This window comes from Gamsiella multidivaricata (genome assembly GCF_025024155.1).
Source record: "Gamsiella multidivaricata strain RSA 2152 chromosome Unknown BC939scaffold_131, whole genome shotgun sequence".
NCBI lineage: Eukaryota > Fungi > Mortierellomycota > Mortierellomycetes > Mortierellales > Mortierellaceae > Gamsiella > Gamsiella multidivaricata.
The window spans coordinates 25610-40782 of NW_026251839.1; the positions used below are offsets into that span (position 1 = coordinate 25610).

Genomic DNA, 15173 nt, shown 5'->3' on the forward strand with positions numbered 1-15173 from the left:
ATTCATTTTAGTCGCCCATGAAGACTGGTCAAGGATAAATCGGTTTTTGCTCATCTACATGTCTTGGAAGAAATAAATATGATTGTAAGTTACGCTCTTTGCGCCATGGCCAGCGCTCTTTGTTCTGCTTCTTAAAGGCGCACAATTGACAACTGAAGCAATGGCGCAGTTTTGTACATGATATGTACAGCCCAAAATTTTACGTAAAGTACGAGATTGTCATTCCCCAGACATGTTCAGGAGCCCTACAGCCCACAGACATGTCAACCACAGCTCTCCACCACATAGCTGGCTTATTTTCTATCGCTTTGCATCGCGATTCGAGAACCATGTTCATGGCGATTAAATCCTCGCATTCTTTCTGAGACAGAGTGTGAAAGAATGCTGCATGCGGGGCACAAAAAAGTAAGCAATTAAAAAAAAAAAGCTAGACCTAATCCTCAAGAAGAAACGACGCAACGGCTGTCGAGTTGCTTGTTCAGACATTGTTTTTATTATCGAGCCCCCTAAAAAGCGAACACAAGGGCTATAGCCACCATGCATTCCTTGATAAATTCAGTAACAACGAAGATTTAACACAATGTACGCTGTTATGGCGTTCACGGCTGAGATTTCTATCTTGTATTCCATTGAATACAGAGGCTGATTACAAAATAACAATAAAAGCCGAGAACAGCAATAGCAAGCAGCGAGACGGAATATTTAGATAAAATGACTCTGCTTAAACTCGACCGAGCAGAAATCGTTCGGCTTATTCTCGCCCTCTGGAAGTTTTAACTCGACTATAAGAAATGCCTTGCCGTTCTTGGATATTGGAAGCCTGGTCGCCTCCCCTTTGTCCTCTGAGTCTCGTAGACGATGCTTGGGAGCTTCAAAATGTTCGATAGCAGTGGCATTTGAAGATGGTCGTAAAAATTTCGTGGACGGGTGTTAAAAAATATGTTCTCGGCGGCCCCCTGAAGGCGAAGTATGTTGCAGAGATATCATACCAACTAGAAGCCACAGCCAGGTCCTGTTTTATTTTGTTGCAGAAGAGCATGTTCTTGTCCAGGTCTCATATATCTATTCTATATAGATGCGCTCAAGGTTCGGTATGAGATGCCAGATACCATCGATTGAAGAAATAACATTAGACCGGACGATCCTTGCAACACCTTTCATCTCCCGCTCCTCGACCGGTCACATACACATCGTGCAAGTATCAAAATGATAACCATGACACGCTTGGTCACCTTTGCGGTTGCCTGCTGCCTCATCTCGCCAGGACTGCACATTTTTTTTTGTCTGTTGAGGGATGCAATCCTTGTCGGCTCCAGATGGGCTCAGCCGAGAGCGGACTATCAAATAGGCATGCTTACAGTTCGCAGGGTGAATCTCTGTCTCCAAAAGTGTGAGCGGGGATAGCGCAGGGATACGACATGGGGCAATACGGTGCATGTGGTTAGATGCATGGGTCCACCTGTTCGACAGAATAAAGTGACAGGCTGTAAAGGCATAAAGCTCTGCAGCTTGACCTAGTTCCAGCGCTGACACTGCCTTGGAAATGAATGTTGATGTGCGTCCGAGTGCAGACTATCGAGCCCTCTCAGTAACGCTTCATTTATATTTGTCGATCCAGGTTATGGCGCTGCTGAATTTTGAACTGTCGGGGGAAAGTAGTCTAAGCGGATCGTAATTCCTGTTCAATATCAATTGTCAATGGGGCACAGGGCATGGTGGGCAATAGGTCCATCAGATGGTGACGGCATCGTAGGCCGATTGTTTACCGACGTGATGAGGAGACAGCAGGGTCGTTTGCGGTTTGCATGTGTTAATGAGCGTTACATATTAATCTAGAGTAGCCCGATGTCCATTTGTATGCGACTAGACAAAAACGTGGTTGAGAGTCTCATGAGTAGGGTGTGATGTGGTACGATGGAATACAAACAAACAAACGGTGGCACAATAAACAGGGATGGCCCCTGACCAACACAGCTGCACTAGCGAACTATTCCCAAGACGCGCGCAGACTCGATATTCTGAATATCTCGTGGTCTGGCGAGCGTTGGTTGTTCGGGTGAGAAGCGCGTCTTGTCGTGTGAGTGAACATCCGCATCTCCGCACTCAGCATCGGATTGAGGGCGGTGCTGCTGTCCTCCCTTGACAGTAACTCCGGCTCGCTCGAAAACCTTGTTGCTCCCATATCACTTCGCCTCCACTTCTCCATTCGCGGCCTGTCGCGCTTTTAATCGGCTCCATTCGTGTGCAATATGCCGCCTCTTTCCACAGTCTGCAGATGCAGGTTAGCTCTCCACAGGCGGAGAAAGACTGCATTCAGATGTTTGCCTTCGGCTCGAGGAAGGGCAGCAGGCTGGCCTGACCAGCAATTCCAATCTCAGCCCTGAGCAACTCGTGCCAAACAGGTGCTTGACCGGTCGAACAAGTGCTCCTTCTCACCTTGAATGCAATAAACCTTTTCAGCGAAATACTTTTGAGGCTCTCATCCTATCCCAGCACTACCGCTGGGCTTTAAAAGCTATCCATCGTCAATTGGGTTGCGCAAGCCGGCGAGCATATGAGAAAGAACCAAAAGCAGCAAGCGGAACTCGGTGCCAGTCTATTGGCCCTAGAGGTCCTACCGTCGCCAGAAGTGGGGTTTTGTTCCGCACATTTGTTCTTTGCTGTCGGATCAGCAAGAGTTATTCTCTCTTGGGGTTGGATATAAACTGCCAAAGTTACTACTCTAGTCCATGCTCTGCGGATTTCTCTTGTTGTATTTTCTTTTGTTGCTTGATCTTGACCGACTATTCTTCTCTTTCGCCCATTCCCTAACCCTCTCCCCATTACCCGTTTACGTCGATCCCTCCTCCTGCTATCTCTGGACCCCACTCCCTCCGAACACCTCTCATACGCTCTGAACATACTATTCACGTCCTTCCGTAGATCTTCACGACCACCTTACATACCGTACTGCCTCTGATCCCAAGGCTTAACAGACAACGATCTATTTACATTCTTTTACGCAATATCATACTTCACCCGTAATGTTCTCTACATCAAACGAGAAACTCACAGAAAAGAAACACCGTCTCGATGACAGCAAGACCTCCAGCAATGAGGATCTGCCCTACTCTTCTGAGGAGACCGAGTACATGGACGAGAAGGATGACTTTGATGTGTATGACGAGGAGTACGGCCATACCGCTGAGAAGCGCATACGGTTCTACCAGTCCAAACGGTTCTGGATCAGCTGCATTGTCATCCTTGTCGTCATCCTTGTAATCTTCATCCCTCTGCTCCTCTTTGTCATCCTGCCCAAGCTGGTACAGACCATCGTCAATCACTCGACTATGTCAATGACCCAGCTGAATATGACCGACGCCACGGAGACCGGCATGAAGGTCTCACTCTCCGGAGGGATCGCTAATGCCGGCATCTTTCCAGCAACTATTAACTTTCCTGAGCCAATTATCGTCTCATGGAAGGGCAAGCAGCTCGGAAGCATGAGCATGGCCAGCGTGAAGGCCTCTGGCGGTAAGGCTGCTATTGTTGACGCGACAGCATTCACCATTATCGATAAGGATGCCTTTGCCAGGTTTGCCAAGGAAATGGTAGGTTGCGTATTGAGTAGTGCCAGGATATTACTAAGTTGAGATATCTAAATTATTTTGACTCAATACCTGTTTTTGATTATATCTTTACAGCTGACAATCGACAGCTTCACCTGGACCTTGACCTCTACTGTTCAGGTCCAGGCCATTGGCCGCACCATCAAGGATGTCAATCTTATCAAGGACCTCAATATGCTTGGCATGGGCGGTTTCGGCAAAGTCACCATCGACAGCTTCACTATGCCCGGTGATGCTCCCAACAACGCTGGTGCGTATGTCCGTTTAGTGACATCTATGAACAACCCCTCGCCTGTTGGTATGGTCCTCGGCACCATGGTCCTCGACATGTTTTACCAGAACACATATCTCGGCCAGGTCACTGCCAAGAATGCTACACTCATCGGTAACTCGCCCTCGCCCCTGACACTTGAGGGCCTTCTCTTCCACCAGACCAACCAGACTGATCTCGACAATGTCTCGACTTTGATGTCCAACTTTTTGGCCGAAAAGGTCGCCATGACCACTGCTAAGGGTGTCTCTGTCAAGCCTGATGGTGTCAACGACGTCTCCTGGTTAAGCAATGGACTCCTGTCCCTCACTCTCAACGTGCCCCTCCAGTCGCCCACTCCGTTGAATGTCATTCACGACATCAGCATCATGGATATGGGAATGATCTTCAACCAGTCCAGCCCCTACGTCCCGACCGCAAGCTCCAACACTGTTACGGCTGGATTCAAGTTACCCTTCAATATCACCGTTGCCATGCTGAACGTTAGTAACACTATGTCAATCGTCTACAAGGGCAAGGTTCTTGGCGATATCGACACTGCTGTTTGGAACCAGGCCAAATCCGATGTCCCCAACGGTCTTATTGTGTTCAGCTTGCCATCTTCTCCTCTTGTTGTCAAGGAGGACGCCAAGGAGGAGTTCAACCAGTTCGTGTCCGATCTTACTATTAACTCGGAGCAGACCTTCCTTGTCACCGGTATCGCCAATGCCATCTCGACCACGCCTGTGGGAACCGTCAAGCTCACTGGCATCCCCTTCAACTCGAATGTGACAATGAAGAGCCTCAATTTTAACGCCATCGATGCTGCTGTTACCAACGTGATCGTCAGCAACGGCACCGCCGATCACATCACCATGAACCAGTTCGTTGCCCTTCCTAACCCTTCGTCTCTGAGTGTCACTGGCGGCAGCGTTACTTTGACCGTCTACGACAAGACTACGGATCAGTATCTCGGAGAACTCTTCATCCCCACCTTGAAGGTTGTTCCCGGCCCCAATCCCACTGCCACTCAATTCTTATTCCATCCCAAGAATGAGACCCTCCGTGATCAATTCCTGAGCGAGTATCTTACAGGCGCTATATTCCCGCTCAAGGTCGCTGGTTCAAAGGACTCGACTGAGATTGTCGAGCTGCAGACCGCTATGTCCCACGTCACCATCTCGTCCTCGGCCCCTGGTCTCACACCCCCACCCAGACTAGTTACCTCCGGAACTGCTGTCTCAAATTTGAACACATTGCTGGGCAACCGCCAGACGACGACCATAGTCAGTATGATCAATCCCTTGGCCGCAGACCTGTACGTCAGTGGCCAGACAACCCAGATCTCATGGAAGGGCAACTTTTTTGGCACCATCACAGCCAAGTATGAACAGATTGTCCCCAGCAACGGTGCCGCCTCGACACCCCCTCTGATCCTGCAGCATCCCTCTGGATTCCAGTTTGGTCTCTTCTTAACCACGCAATTTGTGCCCACGTACCCATTGATTGCTCTCGGCGGCGAAATGGTTCCATTTGACCTCGATGTGATGATGGATGTTCGTGTCGGTGGACCCAACGGCTACCCTGCAACCATCCACTATGTGCAGCAGCAGGAGATTCTTACAAAGATGAACATCCTCTAAAATTCTAGTGCTAAGGGTGTGTACTGTGTTGCATACTTATATTGTGAGTGGATGCATATTAATAAAGTGGAGGTTCACCTCGACGACAGAAATAATGATAAAGGAATCTATGATGGCACAAAGGTTCAGAGTCTTGGGGCCAAAATGTTGGTGCCTTTCAGGAGTCCAGGAACATGGGGGCTGTGCTCCGGTTTCAAAATCGTGACACGTTTCCTTCTAAGCCGCGTTTAGTAAACATAGAAAAAAAAAAAAAAAGGCGGACAGGCAGGCAGCACTCCTCATTGCATTATACACCTTTGGTTCCATTCATTTCCTTTCTTTCATTTTTCCCTCCACCACAAGCAGGAACCGAAATATTCACCATGGACGGAGGAGGCCTTGTATTAAACGTCGTCGCCACAGGAGATTCTGCGCCCGCAAGGCTTTCAAAACCAAAGGGAGGTCGCTGGAAGGATAGGGTCAAGGTCGTTAAGTCAGTCAAGAGGCGATTACAAAATTCAGGACGAGCCAGCACCTCCACCACCTTATCGACATATTCTACAGCACCTACAGAATCACCAATACTTTCATCCTCATCAGTTAGGGAACGGTCCCACGCTCGCCCTCATAATGATTTTGACGACCATATGATTGGCGATACTACACTGTCCAAAGAGGCTAAGCTGATGCACGGCAAGTCTCAGGTTCAGTCGTCCATCTTTTCGCCCGATACCGAGATCATCCCTAAGGTAATGCTTGCTTCGAATCGCATGAGCTTGCGCTGATGACCGTGATAAATTGTCCAGGATCTAACGTGATCGACAATGACTGTAGGTGAAAACGATCCAACGTCCGGTCGGCAAACCCAGCAATGCTCCGCTCAATACTTCAACCTTCACTGGAATCGGACTGGATGAAGATCTTGCCAAACACATGGAGACGAAACTCAATGTCAGCATGCCAACAACAATCCAGCAAAAGGCCATCCCTGTTTTACTTGGACCCACGCGCAAGGTTGGCGACAATGTACCCAAGACAGATACGGACGTGATTATCCAAGCAGAGACAGGATCGGGGAAAACTTTGACATATCTGCTACCAATTGTCAACCGCCTGATTGAGTCTGAGGCATCGCCGGCTCTCGATCTAGAATCCAAGCGGTCTATCGGAACCCTCGCCATCATCATGACACCGACCCGTGAACTGGCAAAGCAGATTCTTCAGGTCCTGGAGACTCTATTGCAGATGCCTGCCTCTTCAGTTACAGGAAAGAAGCGCTCGCACTGGATCGTTCCAGGAATTGTCATCGGAGGCGACAAAAAGAAATCAGAGAAGGCTAGGCTTCGTAAGGGCGTCAACATTCTCGTCGGTACTCCCGGACGTCTCTTGGATCACTTGCAGAACACAAAGTCATTTAACGTGCAGAGTCTACGGTGGTTGATTCTTGATGAGGCTGATCGACTACTGGAACTGGGTTTCGAGGAATCAATGACCGCTATCTTGAAGATTCTAGATGCCAGGGTGAAGATCGCAGCTTCGGTTACGAGTTCAAATGACACGACTAAGATCTGGCCACAGACGCGACAGACGGTTCTTTGCTCCGCTACGCTATCAGATGATGTCCAGCGCCTTGCCGGTACTTCCCTCGTCGACCCAATCTACATCAGCGCTAAGAAAGACGTCGCCAACGCCAAAGGCATTCCCGGATCGAGACTAGACGTAACAGAAACAAAGCAGGCACAACAATTCGCTACACCAGAACAACTCAAACAACTCTATGTCATTACTCAGGCGAAACTTCGGCTGGTGACACTGACAGCCATGCTCAAAAGCGCATTCGCAGGCAAGATTAAGGGCGCTAAGGCACCAAAGATGGTCGTCTTTTTGTCATCATGCGACTCTGTTGATTTTCACCACGGACTCTTTGCAAACGCTGGCAAGGAGACCAAGAGAGAAGTTACACAGGATGGGTACTTTGGTCAGGGCTTTGAGGACGGCGATGACGATGAAAAGAGGGACGAGATACCCGATTTCGTGTCAGCCTCCAATCGAATCGATGCCAGGGCGAGCAAGGACGAGATGTATAAGGCGAAGCGCGAGGAAGAGAGGGCGAATGCTAAGAAGGCAAGGGCGCAGTTATCTTTGACGGGAGCCATCTTACCAGACGTACCTTTGTTCCGATTGCACGGCAACCTGGCCCAGGCTCTGAGAACCGACACCTATTTTGAGTTCTGTAAGGCATCTAGTGGAGTTCTCTTCGCAACGGACGTGGCAGCGCGCGGATTGGATTTGCCCGATGTTAGTCATATTATTCAATACGATCCGCCCTCGGATCTCAAGGATTATGTGCATCGCGTGGGTCGAACAGCCCGTCTTGGACGCGATGGCGAGGCTGTGTTGTTCCTTTTGCCCAGCGAAGTTAAATACCTGGAGTTGTTGACAGCGCAGGGCCTTCCTAACCAGGAAGTATCTGTGACAAGCATCCTGATGAAGCTGGCACCATCCAAGTCAACCGAGTACCAACAGCCTGCGACGGACATTCAAAACAGTTTTGAGCGGTACAATCTGCATTCTCCCGAGGTAAACAAGCGTAGTCGTTGGATACAGCCCAATAGGATGCACTGTTTTTTTGTTTTTTTTTGTTTGTTCTTGTCCTACCAAGGGAAACGTCCCTACTAGAGACTAGATCGCCACTAACACTTTTTATTTTATATTTTTACTGACAGAATATGGCAATTGCTCGCGGAGCTTTCTGGGCATTTGTCAAGTCATACGCGACACATCCTTCGTCCGAGAAGCATATCTTTCACATCAAGAATCTGCATTTGGGTCACATCGCCAAGAGCTTTGCACTGCGTGAAGCACCATCGGATATTCCACAGCCCAAAAAGAAGAAGGGAGCCGCTGTGCGTCCGGGCGGCAAGAGCGAGGAGGTGGACGAGACAAGGGCCAACCGCAAATCCCAGAAGGAACGTGAAAAGGAAGAGCGCACTAAACCCAGGATTGTCCTTAAGCGCAAGAACGACGTGAGCGAGTTTGCTGTGGGTGACTACAAGTCGTTGGTGGGCCCAATGTTGAAGCGCAAGAAGACTAAGAAGTAAACAATAGTGTTTTATGCTAAAGAAAAAGTAAAAGAAAAACAAACCCCGTTTCTTAATAACGTGTGGATCGGTGAAGGTTGGGTTGATAAAGGCCAGCTAGGGCTCCAGGGCTTGATAGTTCAAGAAAAGAGGGCGGAGAAAGTAAGGTACCCGTGAGCGGGAAAGAAAAAGTCGAGCACGTTGCGGCGAGATCCCGATCAGCACTTGTTAGCATCGTCGGTGACTTGGTGCGCTTCTATTCTCCTGCGATTCGACATTCCCATCAGCATACGGCAAGTGCATCAGGATCCCAAGGTGGCGCCTCAAGGAACAGCATCAACAGTGTCGGCACGCCTTTGTTGAAACGAAGCAGGATAGAGAGTAGCAGCGGGTGTGAAAGAGAGCGTGCGCGCCGAACCCACCCATCCGGGCACCATAGTATCCAACCCCTCCATCGCAGGACAGCGCGCATGCACTCGACGTTTATCCACATCTCCGAGCCCTACGAGCATGTCAACGTCGACGACAACCACTCCATCACTCAGCGACACCATCTGCTATTATCAATGAACAACCGCGACGACGACGACAATGAACACTCCTACGAGATCGGGCACCCACACCTGAACAAAGAGCGATCAGGACCTGCCCACGGCTATAGCAACAGCCCTCCCCACCAACCCATGCTCGACAATCAGAGTGAGCGCAATGGACACTGCCTTAGCGAAGGGTTTCCAGACTTGGACCTAGACCTGGACGGGCACCAGCAGGATCTGGACCTGCAGCAGGGAGAGTCCCAGTCGTCTCGAACAAAGCTTCAGTCACTAAACACTCAAGTACATCAGCAGCCTAGTCAACTCAGCAGGGATCAACAATACCAGGATGGTGCCAATGGTACGATACAGCCGCAGCTTCCGCGCCGGTCTGAAAGGCTTCGATACAGTAATGGTTTCAATCAGCAGGGATCTCCTATCCGCCACAATCAGCACGAGAAAAAACCCAGCCTGCCGACGAAACGATTATCAGCAACGATCCTCTCCAGCAGCTCATCACCCACCGCCACCAGTTCGCCATCTTCAGGCACGCCAGTGACGCCAACATCCCCTTCACAATACTCACTGCCATACAGCCATACCAACCATCGATTCACCGACAAGGGGCAGAATGTCGCTGTGTCAAATAAACGCGCTTTCACATCATCACATACCAGCGGAAGGTCGAGGACACGGAGTAAATCGCATCCAGAGCTGCCTAACATACCACTTGCCAGGGCCTGCCAATCCTCCTCCTTTGGTTGCTCGTATTCAATGGCGGTCATGTTCCTGATGTCACTCACACTCCTTGGATGCATCTTTCACTCTAATTTTTACCGCCAAGTGGACCCTAACGGCTGTCTTTACACCTACATGCAACCAAAATACTTCAAACTATTGGGGTTCGATCGGGAGCGGACAGCATTTGCAGGGAAGTACGGCCTCCTGCTCTTTCGGGACCAGTACGACTATAAACTGCAAGTACCGTCCAGCATGCTGACAGAATATTCTAACTCTGTCTATACCGTCGACAAGGAAGCCAAGGTAAGTTGCATATTTCGCTCAGTAGTAGATCGCTTAATACATGGTTGTCTTTAAGTGCCTTACCCATGGAGCGGAGCAATTGGGCCTTCAATTAATCCCGCCCTATCCGTATTATCAATGTAGATCCAGCCATTGGGCATTCCGGCCTTGTTCATCCCAGGAAACGCTGGAAGTGCAAAGCAGATGCGATCAATTGCAAAGGAGGCATCAAAGTACTACTACGAGAACCTGGCAGAAGGGCAGCGCGCATCATCAAGACCAATAGATTTCTTTACCCGTACGACCTATTCTTGAACTGCTGCATTTGTTCTGAGCACTGTTTACGATCGACATGTGCTGATCCTCCTCCTTTTTTTTTTTTTTTACACTTGCGTAATAGTCGACTTCAACGAGGAGTTTTCAGCGCTGCACGGACATTCATTACTGGAACAGGCCGAGTTTTTGAACGACGCCATCGCATACATTCTATCACTTTACGATGACGATCGCCACTCGGATCCCAGTTTACCGCGCCCTACAGCTGTACTACTTGTCGGCCATAGTATGGGAGGAGTTGTCGCACGGTCGCTCTTCACAATGAGCAACTATCGGCCAGGATCAGTCAACACAATCCTCACGGCGGCGACACCGCATATCATGCCGCCCGTAACACTCGATTTTGAGATTAGCAACATTTATGAAAGAATTGAATCGTTCTGGAGCCATGGATTTCAAGGACCAGATGCGCCACTGAGAGATATGTCTCTGGTCTCGATTGCGGGTGGCAACCTCGATATTATTGTCAATGGCGAATCAGGCAACATTCACAATATCGTACCCCAATCTCACGGCTTCACGGTGTTCACGTCGTCGATACCTCATGCCTGGGTAGGATCAGATCATGTGTCGATTCTTTGGTGTAATCAGATTGCAACAGTTCTCGGAAAGACCCTGATTGACGTTGTAGACGCAAGTTACCCAGCGCAAGTCAAGCCATTGGAGGAGCGCATGCGGATTTTCAGGAACCGACTTTTAACGGGAATTAACGATCATTTGCAGGACCCTTCATCTTCACAAGGTCCGATGATAACTCCATCCATATGAAGCGCTGCAGGCATCAAGCTGACTTCTCCTAGATCGCATTGAGATCTAACCAGTGGTTCCTACATTTTTCCATTCAATATCTAGGCGAAGAGGTCATTACAATTTCTGATATCGCGCATACCATGATTGAGCTGGGCAGTCGTCTGACGTATCCCCACAAAGGCAGCACAACGCAGGATGTTGACACAGACGTTCCACACCTGTATATTATGCCAATACCACGCAGCAATGAAGCTGACACTTTCAATCTTCTCACCGATCACCAGCTCGGAGAGTACAGTCGTCTTGATGTGCTTCTCTGCAGCGACATCCTTTCGAGTTCCAGGGCGACTTCAATGACTCCCTCTCGGCTATCATGTCAGTACAGCACGCTATCTGCAATACCAGTGCCCGCCTCGACAGCGGGTTCGTTCTCTGCAGTACAATCTGGAAAATACAACCGTGGACATGAATTCCGGTTCATTTCTAAAAAGCTGACTGAATTGGAAGACGTGCAGTACGTGGCGATCTTGGACAGGGGCCGGAAGTTTGGCGAGCCCGGATTCTTGATCACAGAGTTTGCGTCCGAGGCCGACTTCACCACAACGGTGGAGACAACCACCCTTGGTAAGCATCAGCTTAGTACCTTTGGGCCAATGGATTCGCAAATCATTAGAGGGAAAAACTAACCATACTCGATTATCCACTCTATAGGGCTTGTGAATGATGGATTACGAGTTCATGGCTTCCCAGAACTACCATCGTTGGTCTCAACACTTCGGTTACCCAATATCGACAACAGTCTGCTGACTTATACCCTAACTGTTGACCGACCAGGCTGTCATGGTAAGTGACTAACGCAAGACGAACTTCATCCCGTCTTCCATATCTCAAATTTACTGTCTCACACTTGTGTTCCTTTACATTTTATCTAATTCTAGAGCGGTTCGCACCTATGCTGCGACAGTCTAGCTGGACGATGTATGAGGATCGGTTCTCAGTCGACATTACTTCTAGGGAAGCAGGAGTCGACATTAATTTTCACGGCGATCTCCCATACTTCGATCGGATCCAGTTGCCAGGGAAGAAGGGCATTGAACTTCGATTCTGGATGGACCCGACTTGTCCTGTTCCTTTGTCGCTCAACTTGCAGGTAGACAAGTATGGCAGCATGGGCAAGGTCGTAATCCGGTACCGAATGGTCGTCTTGGTGTTCACGTTCCTGGTGGTCATCTTGACGTTACGGGCGCAGTTCAAGGAATTCAACAGAGGCGAGCCATTCAAACCGTTCGGCATGATGATTTCTCAGCTCATTCTGTCGACACTTTGGAAGTTTTCGGTGCTTTTGGCCGCCATCGCGCTTCTTCAATCGCTACAGACAAGGACTGCCTTCGTGTTCGAACACTCCAGCTCATCAAGAAAATCAGAGTCCAGCTCTGACGCTGCGGAGGAAATTATTCGGGGGCCAGCAGGGACCAGGAGTACGAGCCAAGATGCGTACGATCAAATGATCCATGCAAGAATCGCAAGGAGCGAGTCCTGGTTTTCGAGCTTTCGGTTTGGGGATGCGCTGTTGGGTGGCAATGATACGTTTTTTTGGTTTCTAGCTCCAGTGTTCTTCCAGGTGTCGATTGGGATCGTGATCTTGATCTGGATCATCTTGAACGGACTCGTGAGATCCATCGCATTGGTGCTGACGTTTGTGTCGAAACGCGGAGGGCGATATGTTATCGGAAAGGCCATCGGCAGCATATTGTCCAAGAGGTAAGGCTATTGCGTTATCATTCCAGCGACGCTGACTTATATGAGTGTATATATATATATATACTTAACCACGAACGACTTTTATCTATCTTTTAGGTCCCGCGGCGTGCGGCGGAGAGTGATTACGACAATTATCTTATTTATCATGGTGGCGACATTCGTGCCGTATCAGTTTGCGTTTGTGGTTGCGGTTCTTGTGCATATTGTGTCTTGTGTGCGTTCGCTGCTTATTGCACAAGCATCTGTAAGTCGTCGTCGCAAAATTGCTGCGCACGGTCGTCGTGGATCGATTGGGGCACGCACTAACCTTTTTTATTTATTTCTGATAGAATTCTGCACAGACGCTGGCAGCATGGGACAGATATCATTACTTGATGTCGATATTCGTCCTGTTCTTCTTGTTGCTGCCTTGTAATTTGCCTGTACTTATGGTCTGGATTCGGAATCTCTCTGTGCAATGGTATGAACCCTTTTCGTCCGACCATCGACTGGATTATATCGCACCATTCATCTTTTTCGTCGAAACAGTGACGGATGGCGCCATGGTCCCGAGGACGCCAGAGAAAGGGTAGGTTCATGTTGTTGGGCTGCTCACTTTCCATCGTGCAAGTAACGGTTCTCACTCCTGTCTTCTTTTTTTATTTCTATTTTGTTCGTTTTATCGATCCGCATTAGATATGCGGCAGTGACCAATGGGATCTTGAACTTCATTGTTGTCTTTTTAATCATGTTTGGAGTGCGATACAGTTGGCAGATCTTTTTCATGTCCCGGATCTGGATTGTCTGGCTCTTGGTTCTGCAACTCAAGGATACAGAGCTAGCTCGGAGAGTGACCAAGGCAGTGGAGGATCAAGTGCAGGCGTTCTCTCGGCCAAGCAAGAAGCGGAAATAGAAGAGAAAGAATATTTTATTTGCCTATTTATTTGCCTATTCGCCTAACATATTAAAAGTATTAATCGTAATGCTATCCAGCCATTACATCCGGAAAACGATGGAGGAAGAGAGTTTTTTTGTGGGCGCCATGATCCCTCTGAACGCGTGAGGCTCGTATTCGGAAATCCATTCAAATGTGATTTGGCTTTGCCAACTCAATTTAGAGGTGAAGTGCTTTGAATTTTTTTTTCTTCGCTCACACCACCCACCAACTCGACGTTTGACCATGAGCTCCGTCAAAGTGTAAGCGATCCGATGCGAATGCATGACCTTGACATGTCTAAAGGCTAGACATTGACATTTCGAGTTCCTTTTATTTGCATTGCCTTGGGGGGGGGGTTTTTTATTCTTCTTCATCTCTAGACTCGTCGTTGGCTCGGCCAATGGAGATCTTCGAAACCTGTGTTCAAAGGTCGGGACGATCAACTCGAAGCATGGACCGTTCGATATCATGTTCTGTAGCGGCAACTTTTTCGCAAAGGAGACACCCATAGAGACCATCGATGACCTTTTGGAGAACAAGCTGGACTGTGAGTTTTTTTTTTTTGCGTTTTTTTGTGCTTTGCCTGGGGGAAACCACGGGCGGTTGATTACCATGGGCGACCGATACTGATGGGATAAACTCGGGTTCCTCTAACATTGTCTCGATCTTTTATTGTATCTGCCTCTAATGGTATCTTTCTAGTTCCGATGACGACCTATTTCATTCATGGCGATAATGGAGTCCCAGGAATCATTGAACGTACCGCATTAAGGAAGCAGGGCGAGATCTGTAACAACTTGTTCTATCTCGGTAAGTTATTTTTTTATTTTCCCGATAGTCTCACTGAGAGAAATAATGAAAAAGGACGCCTCACTCACGTTGCAACGCGTACGATATGACAGGAACGCACGGAGTGATGACAACAGCCCAATCCGTTAAGGTCGCCTCCCTGAGCGGGACCTTTGACAGTGCGGTTTATGAAGCCAACATCGAGGACGAAGAATTCGACAAATCCCTCCTCCAAGGTCGGTACCTCAAACCGACCGTTGATGCCCTCATCCAGGCCGTTCAACCGATCTCGATCATGGACACGGCCGCGGCACGCGGCGTCGATATCTTGTTGACCCATGAGTGGCCCGCAGGGATCACCCAACCTGGTGCAGGAGCAACCACGATGACACCACCGGCACCGACGACGGATTTGAGCGCGAGCACGTTTTCGCATGCGGTCGCGACCGTGGCACAGGCAGCACAGCCACGGTATCATTTCGCGGCAATGTCGGGACAGTTCTGG

The 15173-nt window shown here is 49.0% G+C and overlaps 3 protein-coding genes across 3 annotated transcripts; all 3 read left to right on the forward strand.

Annotated features, from left to right (window-relative positions):
• Positions 1–3023: 3023 nt before the first annotated feature.
• BC939DRAFT_508430 (uncharacterized protein) lies at positions 3024–5501 on the forward strand (the record flags this gene model as incomplete). Its single annotated transcript, XM_051561000.1, has 2 exons — positions 3024–3590; positions 3684–5501. The coding sequence occupies 2 exons, from the start codon at positions 3024–3026 to the stop codon at positions 5499–5501; spliced, it is 2385 nt and encodes a 794-aa protein (XP_051406381.1).
• A 362-nt stretch (positions 5502–5863) lies between these two features.
• Positions 5864–8581, forward strand: BC939DRAFT_508431 (P-loop containing nucleoside triphosphate hydrolase protein; the record flags this gene model as incomplete). The annotated part of the gene is made up of 3 exons (XM_051561001.1): positions 5864–6229; positions 6315–8060; positions 8207–8581. The coding sequence occupies 3 exons, from the start codon at positions 5864–5866 to the stop codon at positions 8579–8581; spliced, it is 2487 nt and encodes an 828-aa protein (XP_051406382.1).
• A 1304-nt stretch (positions 8582–9885) lies between these two features.
• Positions 9886–13855, forward strand: BC939DRAFT_404008 (PGAP1-like protein-domain-containing protein; the record flags this gene model as incomplete). The annotated part of the gene is made up of 10 exons (XM_051552780.1): positions 9886–10074; positions 10261–10414; positions 10517–11194; positions 11311–11826; positions 11914–12045; positions 12141–12627; positions 12721–12963; positions 13060–13207; positions 13293–13531; positions 13639–13855. 10 exons carry the CDS (start codon positions 9886–9888, stop codon positions 13853–13855), a joined length of 3003 nt encoding a protein of 1000 aa, XP_051406383.1.
• Positions 13856–15173: the final 1318 nt, after the last annotated feature.